Raw genomic sequence first — 17,242 nt, forward strand, 5'->3', positions numbered from 1 at the left:
TTTGTATGAAGTAGAATAGTAGCACTTTAGCATTGTAGCTATTATAGAAGTGGGTTTTTTTTTTCTGAATTATCATGATTGGTGAACTTTAATAAAGTAACATATTTAACAAGGATAGCTCCACCGAGAGCTGAGGATGGAGATTCACCTCTAGTATTTCAAAATGCCTGGAAGGAAAAGGGTATCAGTCACATGAATAGAAAACTCTCAGGATGGGTACAGGCAGTTGCCATGACGAGACTCCACAAGACAGGCTGCCAGGTGTTTGGTGGTCGTATGGTAGTTTTTGTGTCCTGGAGAGCTAAGTGCTGTGATCCCCACTGTGCTGATGCTGTTCTGTAACCCAGGGTTAAGCATCTGGAATAACAATTTTTATTGAGAAAAGACAGACAGTGGCTGGAGAGTGGCTTAAATTATGTAGTGAGTAAGAGGACCAGATTCTTCCCTGCAATATGGCCCCTTTGTGCTGCACTGCCAGCAGCTATATCCAGCCTTGAGAAAATTATCCTGCTGCCAGGGAATCCACTGGTATTGCAGACCTGGCAAAGAGCTCTCATGCCACTCTTCTTCCCTGCTGCCAGTGTAGCGTAGAAAAGGGATTATGGCTAGAGGAAAGAGGGCATGGGTAGAACACCCCTATGCCACGCTGTTCCCCTACTGCAGTTTTGGCCAATTGTGGTGTGGGTACTGGCCCCAGGCACAGCATCATCAGCATCAGTGACATCACTGAGAAGGCCACAAAGTTGAGCATAAAGCCATCTTTGCACCCCTGCAATTGTCTGCAATTTGTCCCTAATCAGGGATCTGGCCCAAGACCTCTGCTCTGACCACTTCTGCTCCCAGAGAACATTGACATGTCCAGCGGTCTCAGGGCCAATGGCTCTGTTTTGCAAGTAGAAGCCTGGCAGTTATCCCCATGCAAGGCAAATGAATGATAATATCTATTTCTAATTCATTGTTATCTGGTTCATATGCACAACAGTTGCTTAATTTTGGTGGTAATTTCCAGAAAATATTGTCTCTCTCTCACTTAGTGAAATAGCCTGTCCAGATGCCCCCTAAAAAAAAAAAATTCTGAATTTGGAAAAAGCTCAACATCTCTCTAAAAAGGAAAGCACCGCGAAATAACCAGAGCTGTCAGTTTAGTTCAACTGTCAGTTCTCCAAAGATTTCAGGGCTTAAAAATGTTTAAAAGTGCCAGATGCTATTATCTGTTATTCATGTTACCATTATGTTCTGGTCTTTGCTGAAATCAATATAAACTTCCATCTGCACATTAATGGAATTTCATTGCTCGCTTGCTTTCTTTTGTGCCCGGGCGTGAATACACACACATACACTCTTTGAAGAAAATGGACCCCTGGTTCTGATTTTTTTTAATCTAATATGCTTTAGAATTCTAACATTTCATCCGAACTCCGCTGTCTGGAAATTGTACTTTGCACTTAATTAGATGAGATAAGTATCCACCCATTCTCTTTTACCATAAGTGAAAAAAAGAGTAGTTGGGGGTGGGGGGAGTTTCTTTGACCCATTCTATAAAGGATTTATGTCACACAATAAATATGAAATCTACTAGAGGAGTGCACAGCCCAGGTACCTGGTCTACATGCTCAGCCCTACGTTTGTGAAGCCAAGGAAAGAATTCTCTGCTCCAACTTGCAGTAGTAGCTTGCAGCTGGTAATGAAGGGCATGAGAAGGACTAGCTACTCAGGGGCCAATGGACAGCTCATACATGTGTTTATTGCCAGTGGATCTGCATGGTCAGGGACCAGCTGGCCATGAACATAGCCCAGTTTGCCTCCTCCAGCCTCCCCTGGCATGCAAGGAACTTCAGTGTCTTTCTGCATGGCCCCTTTGCCTCCCTTCTAGTTACTACTGCGATTTTTAAGTTCCCCAGCCCCCAGGATTTCATGCTGCTTGAATAATAACAATATCCCCCAAACTATTAGGGAAATTATTGGTTTAAATGTTTGTCTCTGTCCTTCAGAAATATACTAGAGAATATCAACAGGAAAAAGACAGATTCTTTATTATCCCCTTAATCTTAATTAGCACCTTTTTCATGCTATGTGCTTCCCTTTAAAACGTCTGTCTTTTGCAAAGAATCTCAGACAAAAAGTTTATTTACAGTGGAATTAAGATTGTAAGAAAGTACCTCCTAATATAAAAGAGTATTATTAGATTATTGCAATGCAGGGAATTCACAGTTAACATTTAAAAAACCCAAATGTTTGAAAGTCAAAACATTCAAACCAGAGCCAGCACTAGGCATAAGTGGACTAAGCAATTGCTTAGGGTCCCAAGCAGCTCAGTGGGGCCCACTGTAACTTGCAAGCAACCCTATCTAATGAATGTATGTGCTGCACACAAGAGACACTTACTGGGTGTATCTCTCGATCTCTCAATCTCTCTCACATACACACACACAAACAAATCCCTTTGATGGAAGCATTAACAGGTCCCTTATCCTCTATGTGAGTCAGTCACTAGAGGGCAACATAAAACACACATAAAAGGCAGCCCTCTAGTGGCTGACTCACATAGAGGATATCAAAAGAATCTGGAGTAGGTAAATGGGGACATTAAGCCTGCTTGTGAGGTTATTTGTGGTCTCTGGCCCATGCTGCAGGGTGCAGGGAGGTACCAGTCTTTAGTTTCTGATTAATGATGGATTTGCTCTTCATAGGCAGTTATAGTGCTGAGGTTCCTCTCTGATAATAGGGCTCAACAGTTAGCACTTGAAAAGTACATACGGAAGGGTGGTCAGAGTAAAGGGCAGAGATCAAGTTGATGAGAGAAATTCTGACCCCTTTGAAATCGATGGCAAAACTCTGATATTTAGGCTTTTGAACAATGTTTTTTAAATTTCCTGATTTTCAAATGTTGCTTTTAAACATTAACTCAAAATTGTACTTACTTTCACAGGTTTAGGTTTTTATATTTACTTTTTAATAATGTTTTAAATGAATAAATATTTATATTATGTTAATTAAAATTAAAGTGAAGTAATAGATAATTACACCTTTTGGATCATTTAAGGTTGTCTTTATCTGAAATTTTCCTTTAAAAACAAAATCCCTAAAGCCTAAAATTTAAGTTGAATTTCGGGCATTTAAAAGTATTAATAATTACCATGAAAAAAATGTGTAGAAAAAAAATGAAGCAAATATTTGTACTCTCTATGTTAGTTATAGTAGCATATGAGATGATTCCCAAACAATCTAACCTCACAAATGCAGTTGCAAAAATTAGCAGTAATTGATGTATCAATAATATGACAAGGTTTATATGTGTTATAGTAGGCAATAGATAGCCAACACCTGAAAGCAGAAGGAAGTGATGTACAGGAACCAGCTACAGACTGGCATAGGTGAGCTGCCAGAACTGGCGAGCATATGGTAGCTTTATCAGAAGCAACACCCCCACTAGGCAGAAACTCATAGGTGCTGGAATAGAGGTGCTGAGGTGCAACCGCACCACCCTGGTTTGAAGTGGTTTCCATTAATTACAGGGTTTACAGTTTGGTTCAATGGCTCTCAGCACCCCCATTATACAAATTGTTCCAGCACCCCTGCAGAAGCTCCATTTGCAGTCCACATTCACATTCAGTTTCTGCTGCTCTCTCACTCTGTGCTTATCAGCTCAACAGAAGTCCCTATCCCTGTGGTTCTCTCCAGTCCTGGAGATCCTCTAAGCGCCACAGTTCCCCAGCCCTGGTCCTGGAGAGCTTCTAAACTGTACAAGGCCAGAAGCACCTACAGTACTAGGTCTGGGAGCTCTGCAGGACCAAAGTGTTTCTTGTCCCAACCATAGGCAGCAATCTCTGGTCCTATTAAGCCTTTTCTGCAAAGCCTACTTATCTGGGTCTCCTTGCTCCAGTGGAGTTTATAAACTGTCATGAATCCCAGCAGGGAATCCTACAGACGTTATAGTTCTGCCAGGGACTCTGTACACTTCTCAAAGGTTCACATATTCATAATGAATCTTTCCAAAATGAACCACTTAACCTTCCAAAAAAATTCAAAGCCACTAGTCCTCAGTGAGGACAAAACAATCTTGAACTTTCTAGACCAAGCCATTTTGAAGCAATGACATTCTAAAAGGAGAAGTCTTCAGAAAGTGAAACTGTAATATTCAGTATTTCAGGTTTCCAAAATGTCTTTTCAATGGAGTGACTACTATGTCTCCATAATATCTATTAAACAGCAAAACAACAGATGGTAACATTTAAATTTTTATCTACAAATGAACAGGCCAGGTTAGAATTGAAGACCCATTCCTATGGTTCTGCAAGAAAATTGCAAAGAGCATTTGTGATTTTTTTCATAAAATCTAGTATTTGGATAAGATTAAAAGATCACCTCATGCCACACTCTTAGGGAGTTTGAATTTACATCTCCTAGACTGCAGCTTAATGATTTATTTGTTTATGGTACAAATCATATTTATTTGTACAGCATACAGTAGCACAGTGATTTACTTGCAGAAGAAAACCAGAGTAACCCCCCCTTGCAAAACTATAGGTTCTGTAACTAAAAATATTCAATAACTTTCTGGCCAAGGGCTGTATTTTCCCCTTCTTTTCTCTATGGATTTTTATTTCATTAGCATTATCATTTTCCAAATATAAACCCTGTTTACCCAGGATACAGCTTCAAGACCTTGTGTGGCTTCCAGACCTCTAGGAATTATTTTACAGATAAATCATTGCAGATGGTAAAACATCTATCCCTCAATGTCTCAAAATATGGTGCATTAATCTTTTACCATATCTCCATCACTGCTGAAAGCTTAGATAATTTTGCCTGTATGTTCTTCAAGAGGTTCCCCCCACACACACACACACACAAACAAAAGATTGGTTGAATATAAGAAAGACAGGGAAGAGAGAAAACCCTTTGTGACATTCTTATCTGATATTTCAGAAAGATCCATTGAGCTCCCCAGAAAACCCGGAGGAAAAAAAGTATCCAGGAGATGTCTCCATACCGAGTCCAAAACCCAAGCTCCATCCAAGAGATCTCAAGAAGGAGCTCATCACGTGAGTCACAAAAATGTCATGTTTTCCTTTCTCCTCCTCTGTGGAGACTACAGACACTAAGCACAGCAGAACGTCTGTGAGTCAGCTGCTTTGGAGGAGCAGTACAGGGGAATTCTGCACCCACTGCTTCCTACACAAGAGTGTTCCATTGTGGCTCTCTTGGGCTGGGCAGCAGGGAGGTTTATAGTTAAGGCAAGTCAGGAGAGGACTGTCAGCCTGGATGGAGGATTCATGACTATATAGATTTACTGTCTAACCCCACCTCTCGTGCACAGAGGTAATAAAATGGCAGCAGCCACTACTACACATGTGGATTGAGGTAATGGTTGCAGAGTGGCTGTTCTGAGACTCCTCTTACTGTTCTGGAAAACAGATTTTATCCCCGTCCATCCTCCATGGAGATCCCCTGCAGTGATTTTGTGTAGGAATCCAGGGCATAGCTCTAGGATTTAAAAGAAGCAGAGCCAATACAAAATACGGACCATAAAGACAAACAACTCACTAAGGACTTAGTCCTGCCTATCTGCAGAGAATCATGTGCAAACTCAGAAAAGATTAATAGCTAAAGACAGAGGTTACCACACATACTGCACAATGATGTCGATGTCAAAATTGCAGGTAGATATCACCATGAGTGTAGTTCTAAGATGCATGCTGCCCTTCTACAAGATAATGGAAAATCAGCATCCATATCCATATGTTACATTATGTATGCATATTACCAGATGATCCCAGAGTTCTCAAGCAGGAAGGTAGGGAGGTAAACAGCTTCAGATGAGTTTAGTTCAAGGACTAAATCAAGAGTCTGAAATTCCTTTGTATGAGAATAATACAGACTGAGGATAAATTCAAGATGCTATAGATTAAAGGATCATTCTTAAAAGAAACCTCAGCTGTTCCTTTACAATACATAACAGGAGTTCAGACTTGTTAAATGCTGGTGCTGAATGTAAGACAAGTAGCACTGACTGTAAAAAAAATCCGTTGCGCAGCATTGTCCCCAGGTACATTCCATGTATTCCAGATGATGAACAACATAATGTACTTGATGAATGAACAAAGTGTTTTAAGGCCATTGCTCAAAATAGAAAAAACTAGTCTCTGCCTTGTACATTACATAATAATTAACTGTCTTCTTTACTCAGATCCCCAATATGCAGAGCGTGATTCTCTTCTCGTTTACACTGGTGTAACTCAGTAGAAGCTCCAATGAAGGCCGTGAAGTTACACCAGTGTAAAACTTGTGTGAGTGGAGAATCAGGCCCATGGTCTCCTTCATTTTTTTGCAAAATGGCCTGTGTCCTAGAGCTGGACCCACAAATGAATGTGGGGTGTCTGTCTCAGAGTCATTTCCTTTCTGCATGTCCTTGTTGTCAGTATTTGCTATGCAGTAACAGCAGGCTCTGCACTGTACTGAACATAGATGAAGAAACAGTCCTTGTTCAAGGTGTTTACAGTGTAAAGAGACTGTTCCCTTACTTGCACAATCTGAACTATAATATGTCTCATTTCCTTTTAAAAAACATAGATTTAAAGTAGGAAAATGAAGCAGCTTTTGAACATTAACAGAGACTAGGCCATTTTGTTATCTGATAAAGCAACACAGTTGTGGAAAAATACAGAATAACACAGCAGAGTCACTTGGCACCGACCTTTTTAAAACAATAAAAACCAAAACCAACTGTGGCTTATACAGATTTGCCTCAAGTGGCAGGGAACAAAGCAGCGTATGTGCTGATTAAGAAAGTTATTTAATAACTCAGTTTGAGAAGAATTAGATCTGAGAACTTCCAAACAGGCAGATTATTTAAAACGATTGAATGGAGGTCATGTTATTCACCAGTCTGTTTACATGTGTAATGCCCGTAGCCAGTTTGCATGCACAGGCCAAGATTTTCAGAAATGACTAGTGATTTTGGGTGCCCAGCTTGAAAATCCCTAGAGGGGCCTTGTTTTCAGAAAAAGCTGATTACCCACTTTCTGAAAATTAGCCCTTTTCAACTGTCTCTTGTTGGACATCCAAGACCACTAATCATGTCTTAAAATCCTGGCCAGCCTCCTTGAAAAATCTTTGGATTCACATCAAAACATTGTCAACATCTAAAACATTTTTTGACATCCATAGACTGCTCTGTCTCTAATTTAATATTCACCTGGGACTCAGTATACATATTTCATTTCTGTTTTCCCCTCTGCCTCCCAACCCTGGTAGGCGCCTCAAGACAAAAGCAGTCTGCACCACTTACTGATGATAGTCCATAGCACATCACTGCAGACTCATTCCCAGCTGAACTCCATGACATCAACCCTTGTCCTGCTATTTGCTTTGCAGACTCAGTGGCACTGAGTCAGTGAGACTCAATCTCTGTCTCTGGAAATTACGTTTCCTAGGGGAAAACTCTGTAGAGTGAGTCTTTCACCTCTGGTAGTGCAATCTGCATATTGGCTGCTCACCATATTGTATCTGCAATTGCAGTTCATGACCTAAATGGCCTCAGGCTTGAGTTTATTCTGCCTCTTTTAAAACAACAACAAAAACGGTTGTGAATTTATTAAAAACATTAATATATTTTCTTTTGTGATGGTTGTTACTTTCTGATTTGGGCTGATTTCCAGATGTTGATAAAACCATTTTCCTTCTTTTTGTAATAACTGGGTGTCCTTTCTTAACCATATTATAAGGTTACTTACAAGAATTGCACCCAATTTTAAAACATATGCAGTGCACACACTGCACACATAGCTAAAATGCGCCTGTCCAGACAATTAAACAAGAAACATTTTTAATACATTGGATGAAGAATCCATAGGCAATATTGCAGGCAGACAGTATTTACTGTTTGCCCACTGAGACCAGAACATACTGAGCAAGTCAGTACAAGTGGCTCCATCATGCGGAAGTTGTTATAATGACATAGGCCCTTGAAAAAAAATTATATCTATACACAGAGGATGATTTCCAATAGCCCCAATGGGCCATTCCAGCAACTGGGAATAGCCAGGTCATAGAAACACCCTGGACATACCCATCCTGCAAGAGGTGATGTAGAGGCAGCTACACTGATTGTGCCTTTTGGGGACTCCTCTACACTGGAGAGCTCTGACGGAGCACATCTGGCTCATCTGAGACCCTGATTGAATCAATATAAAGGGTTCAGAGAGCAACAATGAATAAGCCCCTCAAAGCCTGATTTTCAGGTATATAAAGGACCCTTTATACCACTCCAACAGCATAAAGAGCCTTAAAACATACGTACACATCATTCATCCCTGCTCCTGTCCATTCTGCTTTACACTGTGAGAGCAGTATACAGGGACTTAAGTGTGAATGAGAATCAGGCCTCAATGAGTAACGCCTGGTCTACACCACACGGTTAGGTCAACGTAAGCTACCTTGCGTCAACTTCACTGTGGAAGTGTCTTCACATAAATTTGGCTCCTGCTGACGCAGGTGCCTCTCTATGCTGATGTAGTAACACCATCTCCCCAAGCTGCATAAAGTCACGGTCGACGTAATTAGGTTGATGCAGTGTCAGTGTAGACACTGTGTTGCTTACGTTGACTGTTACTGGCCTCCAGGAGCCATCCCATAATGTCCCACACTGACAGTGCAATAGATACAAGCATTCGTGGTGAGGATGTGCACTGCTGACACAAGCAATTTAATAAAGAAGATGGCTGTATGCCAATGTAAGTGAGGTTGGCATCATTTTGTAGTGTAGACATGGCCTAAGTCAGACTTATTTTACTCCTTTGGAGCAATTTTTTAGTGCTTTGCCACTTACAGTCGCTTTACACTAATCTTGTAATTTACTATATCCCCTTACTAGGGCCAACAGCAAGGATTGAACTCAAGATGTGGCATTGCAGCACAAACCTATACAATTTGAGCTAAGGAAATAAGTCAGCTAGCTGGTAGAAGCCCATGGGATGTTAGTGGAGATGTGGCACAATTTTGCCAGTGTACTACATACATACCATCATTTTTTGTTATTGCTGAATTTAGCCCAGAAGCATCCTAGGGAATTGAACCCATTCACTCCAGGCTGTAATTGGACGAATGGTCTGTTGTGTCTGTCCTGGAAGTCACAATGGCACCTAATTGTGTTAGTAGAAGTCTTTATATCAAAATCAAATGCCTTTCTAAAAGATATGTTCTAGCTCAGCCAGAAGTTATGGGCATGATGCAGGCATTGCTGGCAAAGGTTCTGTGGCCTATTGTTATGCAGGAAGTCAGACTTAGATGTTCATAATGGTACTTTCTGACCTTAAAATCTATGAATTGTTATCAAAAATAGCTGGCAGTAATGAAACTAGCCAGACTGCACCATGATCTGTGGTAACTGCAAAATCTATGCAAAACATATGGTGGTTTCAGCCCAGAGATACATAACATTGTTTTGATTCACATGGGTTATGAAACTTTACACAACTGTACTGTGTTCTAATTCACATGCCTCGATCGAGAGTGATACTGTCATGATGATAACAATGATTTTAGATAATGTCAAATGTAGTTGGTGTGAAGTTGGTATGTGGTAGGTTGTTTAGCAGTGAAGGGTGACCTGTATTTACATAATTTGGAAACACTTTTAACTCTAACTGCACTTTCTATACACAGCTGCCCAACTCCAGGATGTGATGGCAGTGGTCATGTAACAGGAAACTATGCATCACACCGCAGGTGAGAAATGACAGAAACTCATAACAGGAAGTAGAGCTGCTTTATGTACAGTCAGCTTCTAATATTTTTATATGTAACACTATTGGGCAAATAATTTTCAGCAAATTAATGTACCCAGCAAACTCAGCCTTTGTTTTTTCTTGTGGTATATCTCGCAAGTTTTTTTTTAGCTGATTACAAACAGTTCACTGTGATCATTTGTTATGCAAGCTGTATGGTTTAGCTGAGATTGGTTAGATAAGTCGTGTGGTACTGTTTGTGCGTCTTTAAGTGGATGAGTGTGCAAACACTACTGGCATGAATACAGATGTAAAAGTAGGTTTCCACAAACTTTAGTACATGTGGCTTTGAAGTTCTCAAATTTGCAAATGCTTTTTGTGGGGTGTCCCCTGTTTCCTCTCTGGGTTGGGACAATGGTCCCATGTCCTGTTGTTCCCTTTGCGTGTAGGGAGGAAGCAGTCCTTGCCTTTCCCCAGCAATATGCACTACAGGTCTTTATGCTGGCAACACAAGAGTGAGAAAGCTCTTTGTACTCTAAGCAGCTCCAGGCATATCTGCTTTGGGATGAGACAGAACGTAGCTCTGAGCAAGTAACCTGCTCCTATCTAAACATTGACTACCTTGCATTGTCTATCTCTCGTTTGCCAACAGCAAGTGTTGGGGGGAGGGGGAGAGGGACTGTTTCTATTCCATAATAAATCATTAATGCTTTTCTAGAAAAATCGGTTCTGTTTTAGCGTATGGAAGAAAACATGTTTCACATCTCTTTTCCTTAGTGTTTCCGGGTGCCCATTAGCCGACAAGACATTAAAATCCCTTATGGCTGCCAACTCTCAGGAGCTTAAGTAAGTAATGACAACAGGGGGAAAAAAGTGATTGCTGTTCATCTCATATTGGCATGTTTCCCAAACAAACGCAGCTATTGAATAGAGGAGAGAATTGATCTTTGTAAAATAAAGGCCAGTTCAACCCCTTGTCCCAAACATGAAAACAAATTGAAACCAAAGCCTTTACGAAAAGTTGGACTCTCTTTTCTTTGGTTTGCATGTTTTTGCACCTCTTCATATCCATACACTAGCTCGAACCTAGAGCAGATACTCCAAACGTTGAAAGAGAGGCTGTTCTGATGGTATTTCTGAACCAGCTGGAGCCAGGAAGAACCAAAGTCTTACAAAGAATCTGATCTCACAAAATACCCAGTCTGATTTCTAGATCAAAGAGGTTAGGATAAGTATTCAGACATTTGAAAACCAAAACAAGCCAAGCCTGCAAATCTTCTGTCTTCATCCTCCAGCACTAGATAGATACCCTCAGCTTAATGTCACTGAGGCAGCCGTCAAATCATATGAATCAGTGTTGCATATTTCTCACCATGAAATGACAAAAAAGGGTTTTGCAGGCCCAATAGATAGGCAGATGTACAGGGCCTTAAGCAGACCTCAGTAATCTGCACAGCTGGCGATGGGAGTCAGGAAAGGGATTGGCAGCCAATCACCTAGTTAATGGACGCTTTTGTCAACAGATGGGAGTGAAGTAAAAGGATGGTTGGTGCTTTTTAGCTACAGCTACACTGCAAGCTAGGGGTGTGATTCCCCTGCTTGTAGTGTAGATGTAGCTCTTGTCAGGTTTGCCAGCCCTCTTTTCTCTTTGTATCAGTAAATGGGGTCCTGCCATAGAACGTAGTGGGGGGTTTGTGGGCCTGTACACCCTGCCCATATTTAGAGTCGTCCTCAGTCCAAATAGAGGAAAGTAAGTTCTGATGATGGTACGTTTACACTGCTTTACTGGCATTTCAAGTACAGGTGGCCAAATCCAGGTTTTAGTTGAGGATTTAGCTACAAAGTTTGTCAGCTTCCCAAAATAAAACAATGAAGCTTCCAGTCATGACATTCAGGTGCTGCCCTGTATTGTAAAAAATATGTTGTTTGACTCTAGCCAAGGAAAGCCTGCTCTCTAGGGACAGAGTAAAGGCTGCAGGGAAAGGCCAGCTATGTGGGCAAGAGGTAAAAGCTGTTCTCAGAGCATAGACATTACTGAGGTGCTGACATTTCAGCTTTGGGGTCTGCTGAACTCACCTCCACAACATTTGCTTTTAGTTTGGTTTGTACAAAGCTGTGGAAAGAGTGACAGAACAAAGATTTGTGAAAATGGTGCCAATTTCTAAACCAGTCACTGATTCAGCGTTTTTACTAGCTTTCCACAAACTCAGACCTGAGTTCACACAAATGAAATAAAATGGCTGTTCTGCATGCAAACCCACATAGCCACATGTGAACAGTGACATTTGCATACACACATAGATACTGTTTAACTAAAGCTTATAAAGTTTCAGTTGCGTAATAAGGAAAGAGAAGCAACAACATGTGACCTGAGTTACCAGCCACATACTGTGAATAACGAGTGAGTCATGGAAGATATAGTCAAAATTCACGAACAGCCCAGAAGCAGAAATAGGTTGCATGAAGTGTTCAGCATCGAATTTCAAATAACCAGCAAAATAGTAAAACTCAAAATTTGTTCCCAGACCATTTGAAAAGAGAAACAGGGTCCAGTAAAATTATTTGCTACACATAGATCATCCAGCTTCAGGTTTGACCAAAAACTAATATGGCTCTATCCAATTTTAAATAAAACTCCATTTTAAAAAAGGTCTATTTTTCTACAGGGTTGTCTAGAAAAAAAAAACAGGAAGAAGGAAGGAGAAAATAAACCCTAAATGCAGATCCTGAAAACACTTCTGCAACTGTGTAGCTATACTCACATCAATATTTCCTTTTAGTTCACAGGGACTACATGAGTAAAAAACCTCATGGTGTGTCTACATTGCAAATGCTGATTGCAATGTAGATAGATCCTTAGATGAACAAGTATTTATAGGATCAAGCCCCTAGTGACCATCCTCCTAGTTTTATTTCACATAGTTATACAGCTCACTGCAGCTCACGAAAGCTTATGCTCAAATAAATTGGTTAGTCTCTAAGGTGCCACAAGTACTCCTTTTCTTTTTGCAGATACAGACTAACACAGCTGCTACTCTGAAACCTGTCAATATAAGTTAGTTCTTTATCATTTTTTTAAACCCACTTGATCCCCCAACTATTGTGGTTTAAATATTGATGCAGTAAAAAAATAGAATAATACACTTCTAAAAGGTGCAACTGTATCTTTAAAAGAGAGTTTACAACTGTATATTTAGGTGTTTAATATAGTAGCGCAGTATGCCTGTACTTAGATCACCCAACCACAATGCTTCCACCACAGGTAAGACGTTGAGATATGTACAGGGTTATTGAACAATGTGAATTTCCATAGTGGATCAGTACAAGGTTACTTGGCACAGAATTTCTGTAATTCTGATACTCTGGAAAAAAACATAGTGTTCAAAGGCCCTTGGGAAGGCTTAGCTTTAGTACTCAAAAATGTACAAAAATGCACAAATGCCTGGCACAGCGTCTGAAGGTAAATGTTTTCCTTATGCTGTTAGTACTGCTTTGTACGCGTAGGTGTGTTTCTTCTTTCTGAATTTTTAAAAGGAACACTTACGGCAAAAGAGAAAATCCCTTCAAATATGTACAAGATTAATTTTGAACCATAATATCTGTCACTCAACCAGTAAGTGCCTGATCCAAAGCCCATTGTAGTCAATGAAAAGGCTCTTATTGACTTCAGTAGACTTTAGATCAGACCCACATGCATTGGCACAGCCAACATGTCTTTCAATCTGAGCACCAGTGAGAAAGTATGGTCATAACAGTAAGACACAGGTTTATTTCTTTCCATTAGGATGCTGAAATATTTTGTTACTAAACTTTTGAATTTGAAGGCTTCTGTTTGCTGCACACAAAAAAGCCCCTGAACTCTAAAATGGAATCAAGACCCACTTGCCAAATAAAATACCCAGTCATATCCTATGTAAAATAGACGTGGTCTCCTTTCTTTGTACAGAGCTAAAAAACAGAAACTCCTGAGTTCTTCTCCTGGCTATGATGTTGATTTTCTCTGTGACCTTTAGTGACATAACTTCTCAGCCTCAAATTTCCCTTCTATAAAATGGAGATTATATTGAAAATGTGCTGGTCATTGTAAGGCTGACATCAAATAACTACATAACAGTTATTTCACAGAGAAGTCAACAAATAAAAGGCTACATGTTTGTTTTTCTGCAGTTGCTCCTTCCTAAGAAAATAAATATTTTTCTATGAAAACATTACCATCTACCTTGCAAATCTGCAGTGCTACGGTATACAATATATTTCAAGTTCCCTATTAAAAAAATATATAGACGGAAACACGAAAGCTGTTCGCCTACTAGAAAAAAATATCAGCAAGAGCTAGTTGTGTTTGTTCAGCAAAAGCTCAACTGCTGTTTCTTCCACTGAAGACAAATTTGTCTGTTCCTTTTTAAAGTCATCTCTTTTGCTCTGTACATTCTATTAGGTGTCCCACACCTGGTTGTGATGGCTCTGGTCATGTGACTGGAAATTATGCTTCACACAGAAGGTAAGAATCATTCCGTTGTTTGGGAGTGAAGCTGTGGGAAATCATGTAAAGCGTCAGCAGAACAAAATTGGTTTTCTCTTGTGTACTTCTTTTAGCTTGTCTGGTTGCCCTCGTGCCAGGAAAGGTGGCGTCAAAGTTACTCCTACCAAGGAAGAAAAAGAAGACCCTGAACTTAAGTAAGTGCAGCAGCAGGGGTTTATCAGCCAAATGGGAGAGCAAGATTGTGCTTGGTACATCCAAGAAATGTGCAAGTTATTCTTAGACGTATGCGGGTGTATCCTACTGTTAAAGCTAAGATAAAGGATATTTCCACAGCTAGTGAAACTGGTGGAACATTTCATTCCAGTCCTATCTGACACAAAGTGTGGCAAAATTTAGGAAAATTCAGTCTAAAATTCACAAAATTTTAGACTGTGGCAAAATCTTGCTATGTTTGCTACAATAAACTGTAGCAGTGGTGAAATTGAACCCTGGATCCAATTAACAAATTCTTGGAAACATTCACCAAAATCTCATGTATCACACCTGGAAACACAAAGGGTGAAATCCATCGCTGTGCAGAGAACTACCACAAGTTACACGTTAAGCCCTGAAAATGTGGATTACTGGGATAGAAGTGGTACATAGGCCTTATGCTATCCCTTTTCTGTACAGGGGTAAAATTTCAACCAAGGCAAAAACTGATAATGACTTATGAGGAGATACTTATGACTTATGAGGAGAAGCTGAGGAAACTGGGATTATTTAGTCAGCGGAAGAGAAGAATGAGGGGGGATTTGATAGCTGCTTTCAACTACCTGAAAGGGGGTTCCAAAGAGGCTGGATCTAGACTGTTCTCAGTGGTAGCAGATGACAGAACAAGGAGTAATGGTCTCAAGTTGCAGTGGGGGAGGTTTAGGTTGGATATTAGGAAAACTTTTTCACTAGGGGGGTGGTGAAGCACTGGAATGGGTTATCTAGGGAGGTGGTGGAATCGCCTTCCTTGGAGGCTTTTAAGGTCAGGCTTGACAAAGCCCTGGCTGGGATGATTTAGTTGGGGATTGGTCCTGCTCTGGGCAGGGGGTTGGACTTAGATGATCTCCTGAGGTCCCTTCCAACCCTGACATTCTATGATTCTATCACTCTGCACAAGTCCACTTTATTCCTAACTCGAGAATGTGTTCTGTGAAAATAAATAAATAAACGAGCTGCCAAGGTATGTAGGACCAGTTCATTTACAACAAAGGACTTACTTATTTCCTGTGCTGGTCTTAGTATTTAGTATTTCAGTTAGTGATTGTCTTTCGGACGTCTGGTATGTCATATGAAAGGCCCTAGGCGTGTTCTCATTAATACTGACAGAGCTCTGCAAAACTACCAGGGTTCACTTTGCCAAGTATTTGGAATATGTTTGGAAAATAACAGGTTTCCACGTGCAGAAAACCACCTTTTGTTTTTAGCCAAAAATTTGAACAGAGAACAAAAAATGTTGCCTTTTCACAAACCCGTTAAAATGTGATTTTTTTCTCCCCTCTGATGATAATTATTTTTCTCTTTGACATAGTTTTGTATGATGTCAGTGCCGAAGTGGTTAAGGCATACAGCTGTATTAGAAATGCCTAATCCTGAGATTTGCCAAACACCCATCATTCCCACTGACATCAGTGGGACCTTCAGGTGCTCCTTGGGATCAAGCCCTAGTATAGTAGCACAGACAGCATAGTAGCCACTTAGACTCTTTTTCTTAGATGGCTGTTGTTAGACTATTGTCTTCTGTTCTCTTGAGTAAATATAAGGATTCTTTTGCTGTGTTTCTGTAGATGTCCAGTGATAGGCTGTGATGGCCAAGGTCACATATCAGGTAAATACACTTCTCATCGCACTGCTTCTGGTTGTCCTTTGGCTGCCAAGAGACAGAAGGAGAGTCCTCTCAATGGGTCTTCATTATCCTGGAAACTGAACAAACAAGAGCTGCCACACTGTCCTTTGCCAGGCTGCAACGGGCTGGGTCATGTTAATAATGTTTTTGTCACCCACAGAAGGTATAATTTTGTGTTTTCTCTCTTGTTTGTTGTTTTTTCTTGACAATCCACTGTAGTGTTGCTTTTAAAAAAATAGAGCTGTAATCTAATTAAATTATGTTGAATTCTTATAAAGAGTTTATATAGCAGTTGAGGTGATAGGAAGCTGAATAACTTGAGAGTTTGCATGAGGTTACAACTATTTTTAACATTGCCCACAAGACAATGACTTTCACAGATCTTTCTAGATTTCCTGAGACTGATTACAGGCTTTTGGTACAAGAAGAAGGTAGCTAGACTTATATGAAATTACTAGTATTGATTGTGTATCTTTGGCAGGTAATCCAAAATGTTATTGAAATTTCACCACAAGGTTTTGCAGAAGCAACAATTGCATTAATTTTTTTATTACACAAATTGCTAAATTCTTGCTAGTCATCCCCATGCAGGAGAACGCTTACATGAGACCTGTGCTTTCTAGATCCAGCCCTGAAGACATTAGAAGGAGAAAAAAAATCTTAAGAACTTCACTAGTTAACATGATTTGTAAGATGATGCATTTTCCCAGTGTAGAGAAGACCGAACAAGTTTCTGGTGGTCTGCTAGCATTGGGACATCCTTCTGGCCAGTAGTCTGCTCAAGATAAAGAAATAGTAGACTATACTTCAAATCTTAGAAGCCCTCACTGCTCCGTGTGTGGAAACACCACTTTCATTAGAACCCTTATTTTTCACAAGCTAAGCAAAAACAATACTTTGTCCCACTAGTGCAAAATTTCCCTTCACTCCCAGCTTGACTACATCAGAATATGAATCCCTCTGCCATTTCTTAAGCATAGGGGTATTTCTTATTGTTTACTTCTAAAGACCGTGCAGTCAACCTTAGCCCTTGAGTGCTCTCTACAAATGGCTTCAGATAATTACCAATTGTAAGATTTGAAATAGCAAATAACTCTGACAGTCATCAAAAAGCAAAGTGACTATATATAATACAATCTCTTAAAAAACATATAG

General features: G+C 40.2%; 1 protein-coding gene across 6 annotated transcripts in view; it reads left to right on the forward strand.

The window, feature by feature from the left end:
- ST18 (ST18 C2H2C-type zinc finger transcription factor) overlaps positions 1-17,242 on the forward strand; it is a 200,000-nt gene that overhangs the window by 172,905 nt on the left and 9,853 nt on the right. For all 6 annotated transcript variants that reach the window (XM_074944393.1, XM_074944391.1, XM_074944392.1 and 3 more), the window contains 6 exons: positions 4,930-5,045; positions 9,667-9,729; positions 10,506-10,574; positions 14,167-14,229; positions 14,325-14,405; positions 16,029-16,250. In XM_074944393.1, the coding sequence (XP_074800494.1) occupies positions 4,930-5,045; positions 9,667-9,729; positions 10,506-10,574; positions 14,167-14,229; positions 14,325-14,405; positions 16,029-16,250 (614 nt within the window). The remainder of the gene's footprint in view (positions 1-4,929; positions 5,046-9,666; positions 9,730-10,505; positions 10,575-14,166; positions 14,230-14,324; positions 14,406-16,028; positions 16,251-17,242) is intronic.

Source organism: Natator depressus, chromosome 2, assembly GCF_965152275.1.
Source record: "Natator depressus isolate rNatDep1 chromosome 2, rNatDep2.hap1, whole genome shotgun sequence".
In the NCBI taxonomy this organism is placed as follows: Eukaryota; Metazoa; Chordata; order Testudines; family Cheloniidae; genus Natator; species Natator depressus.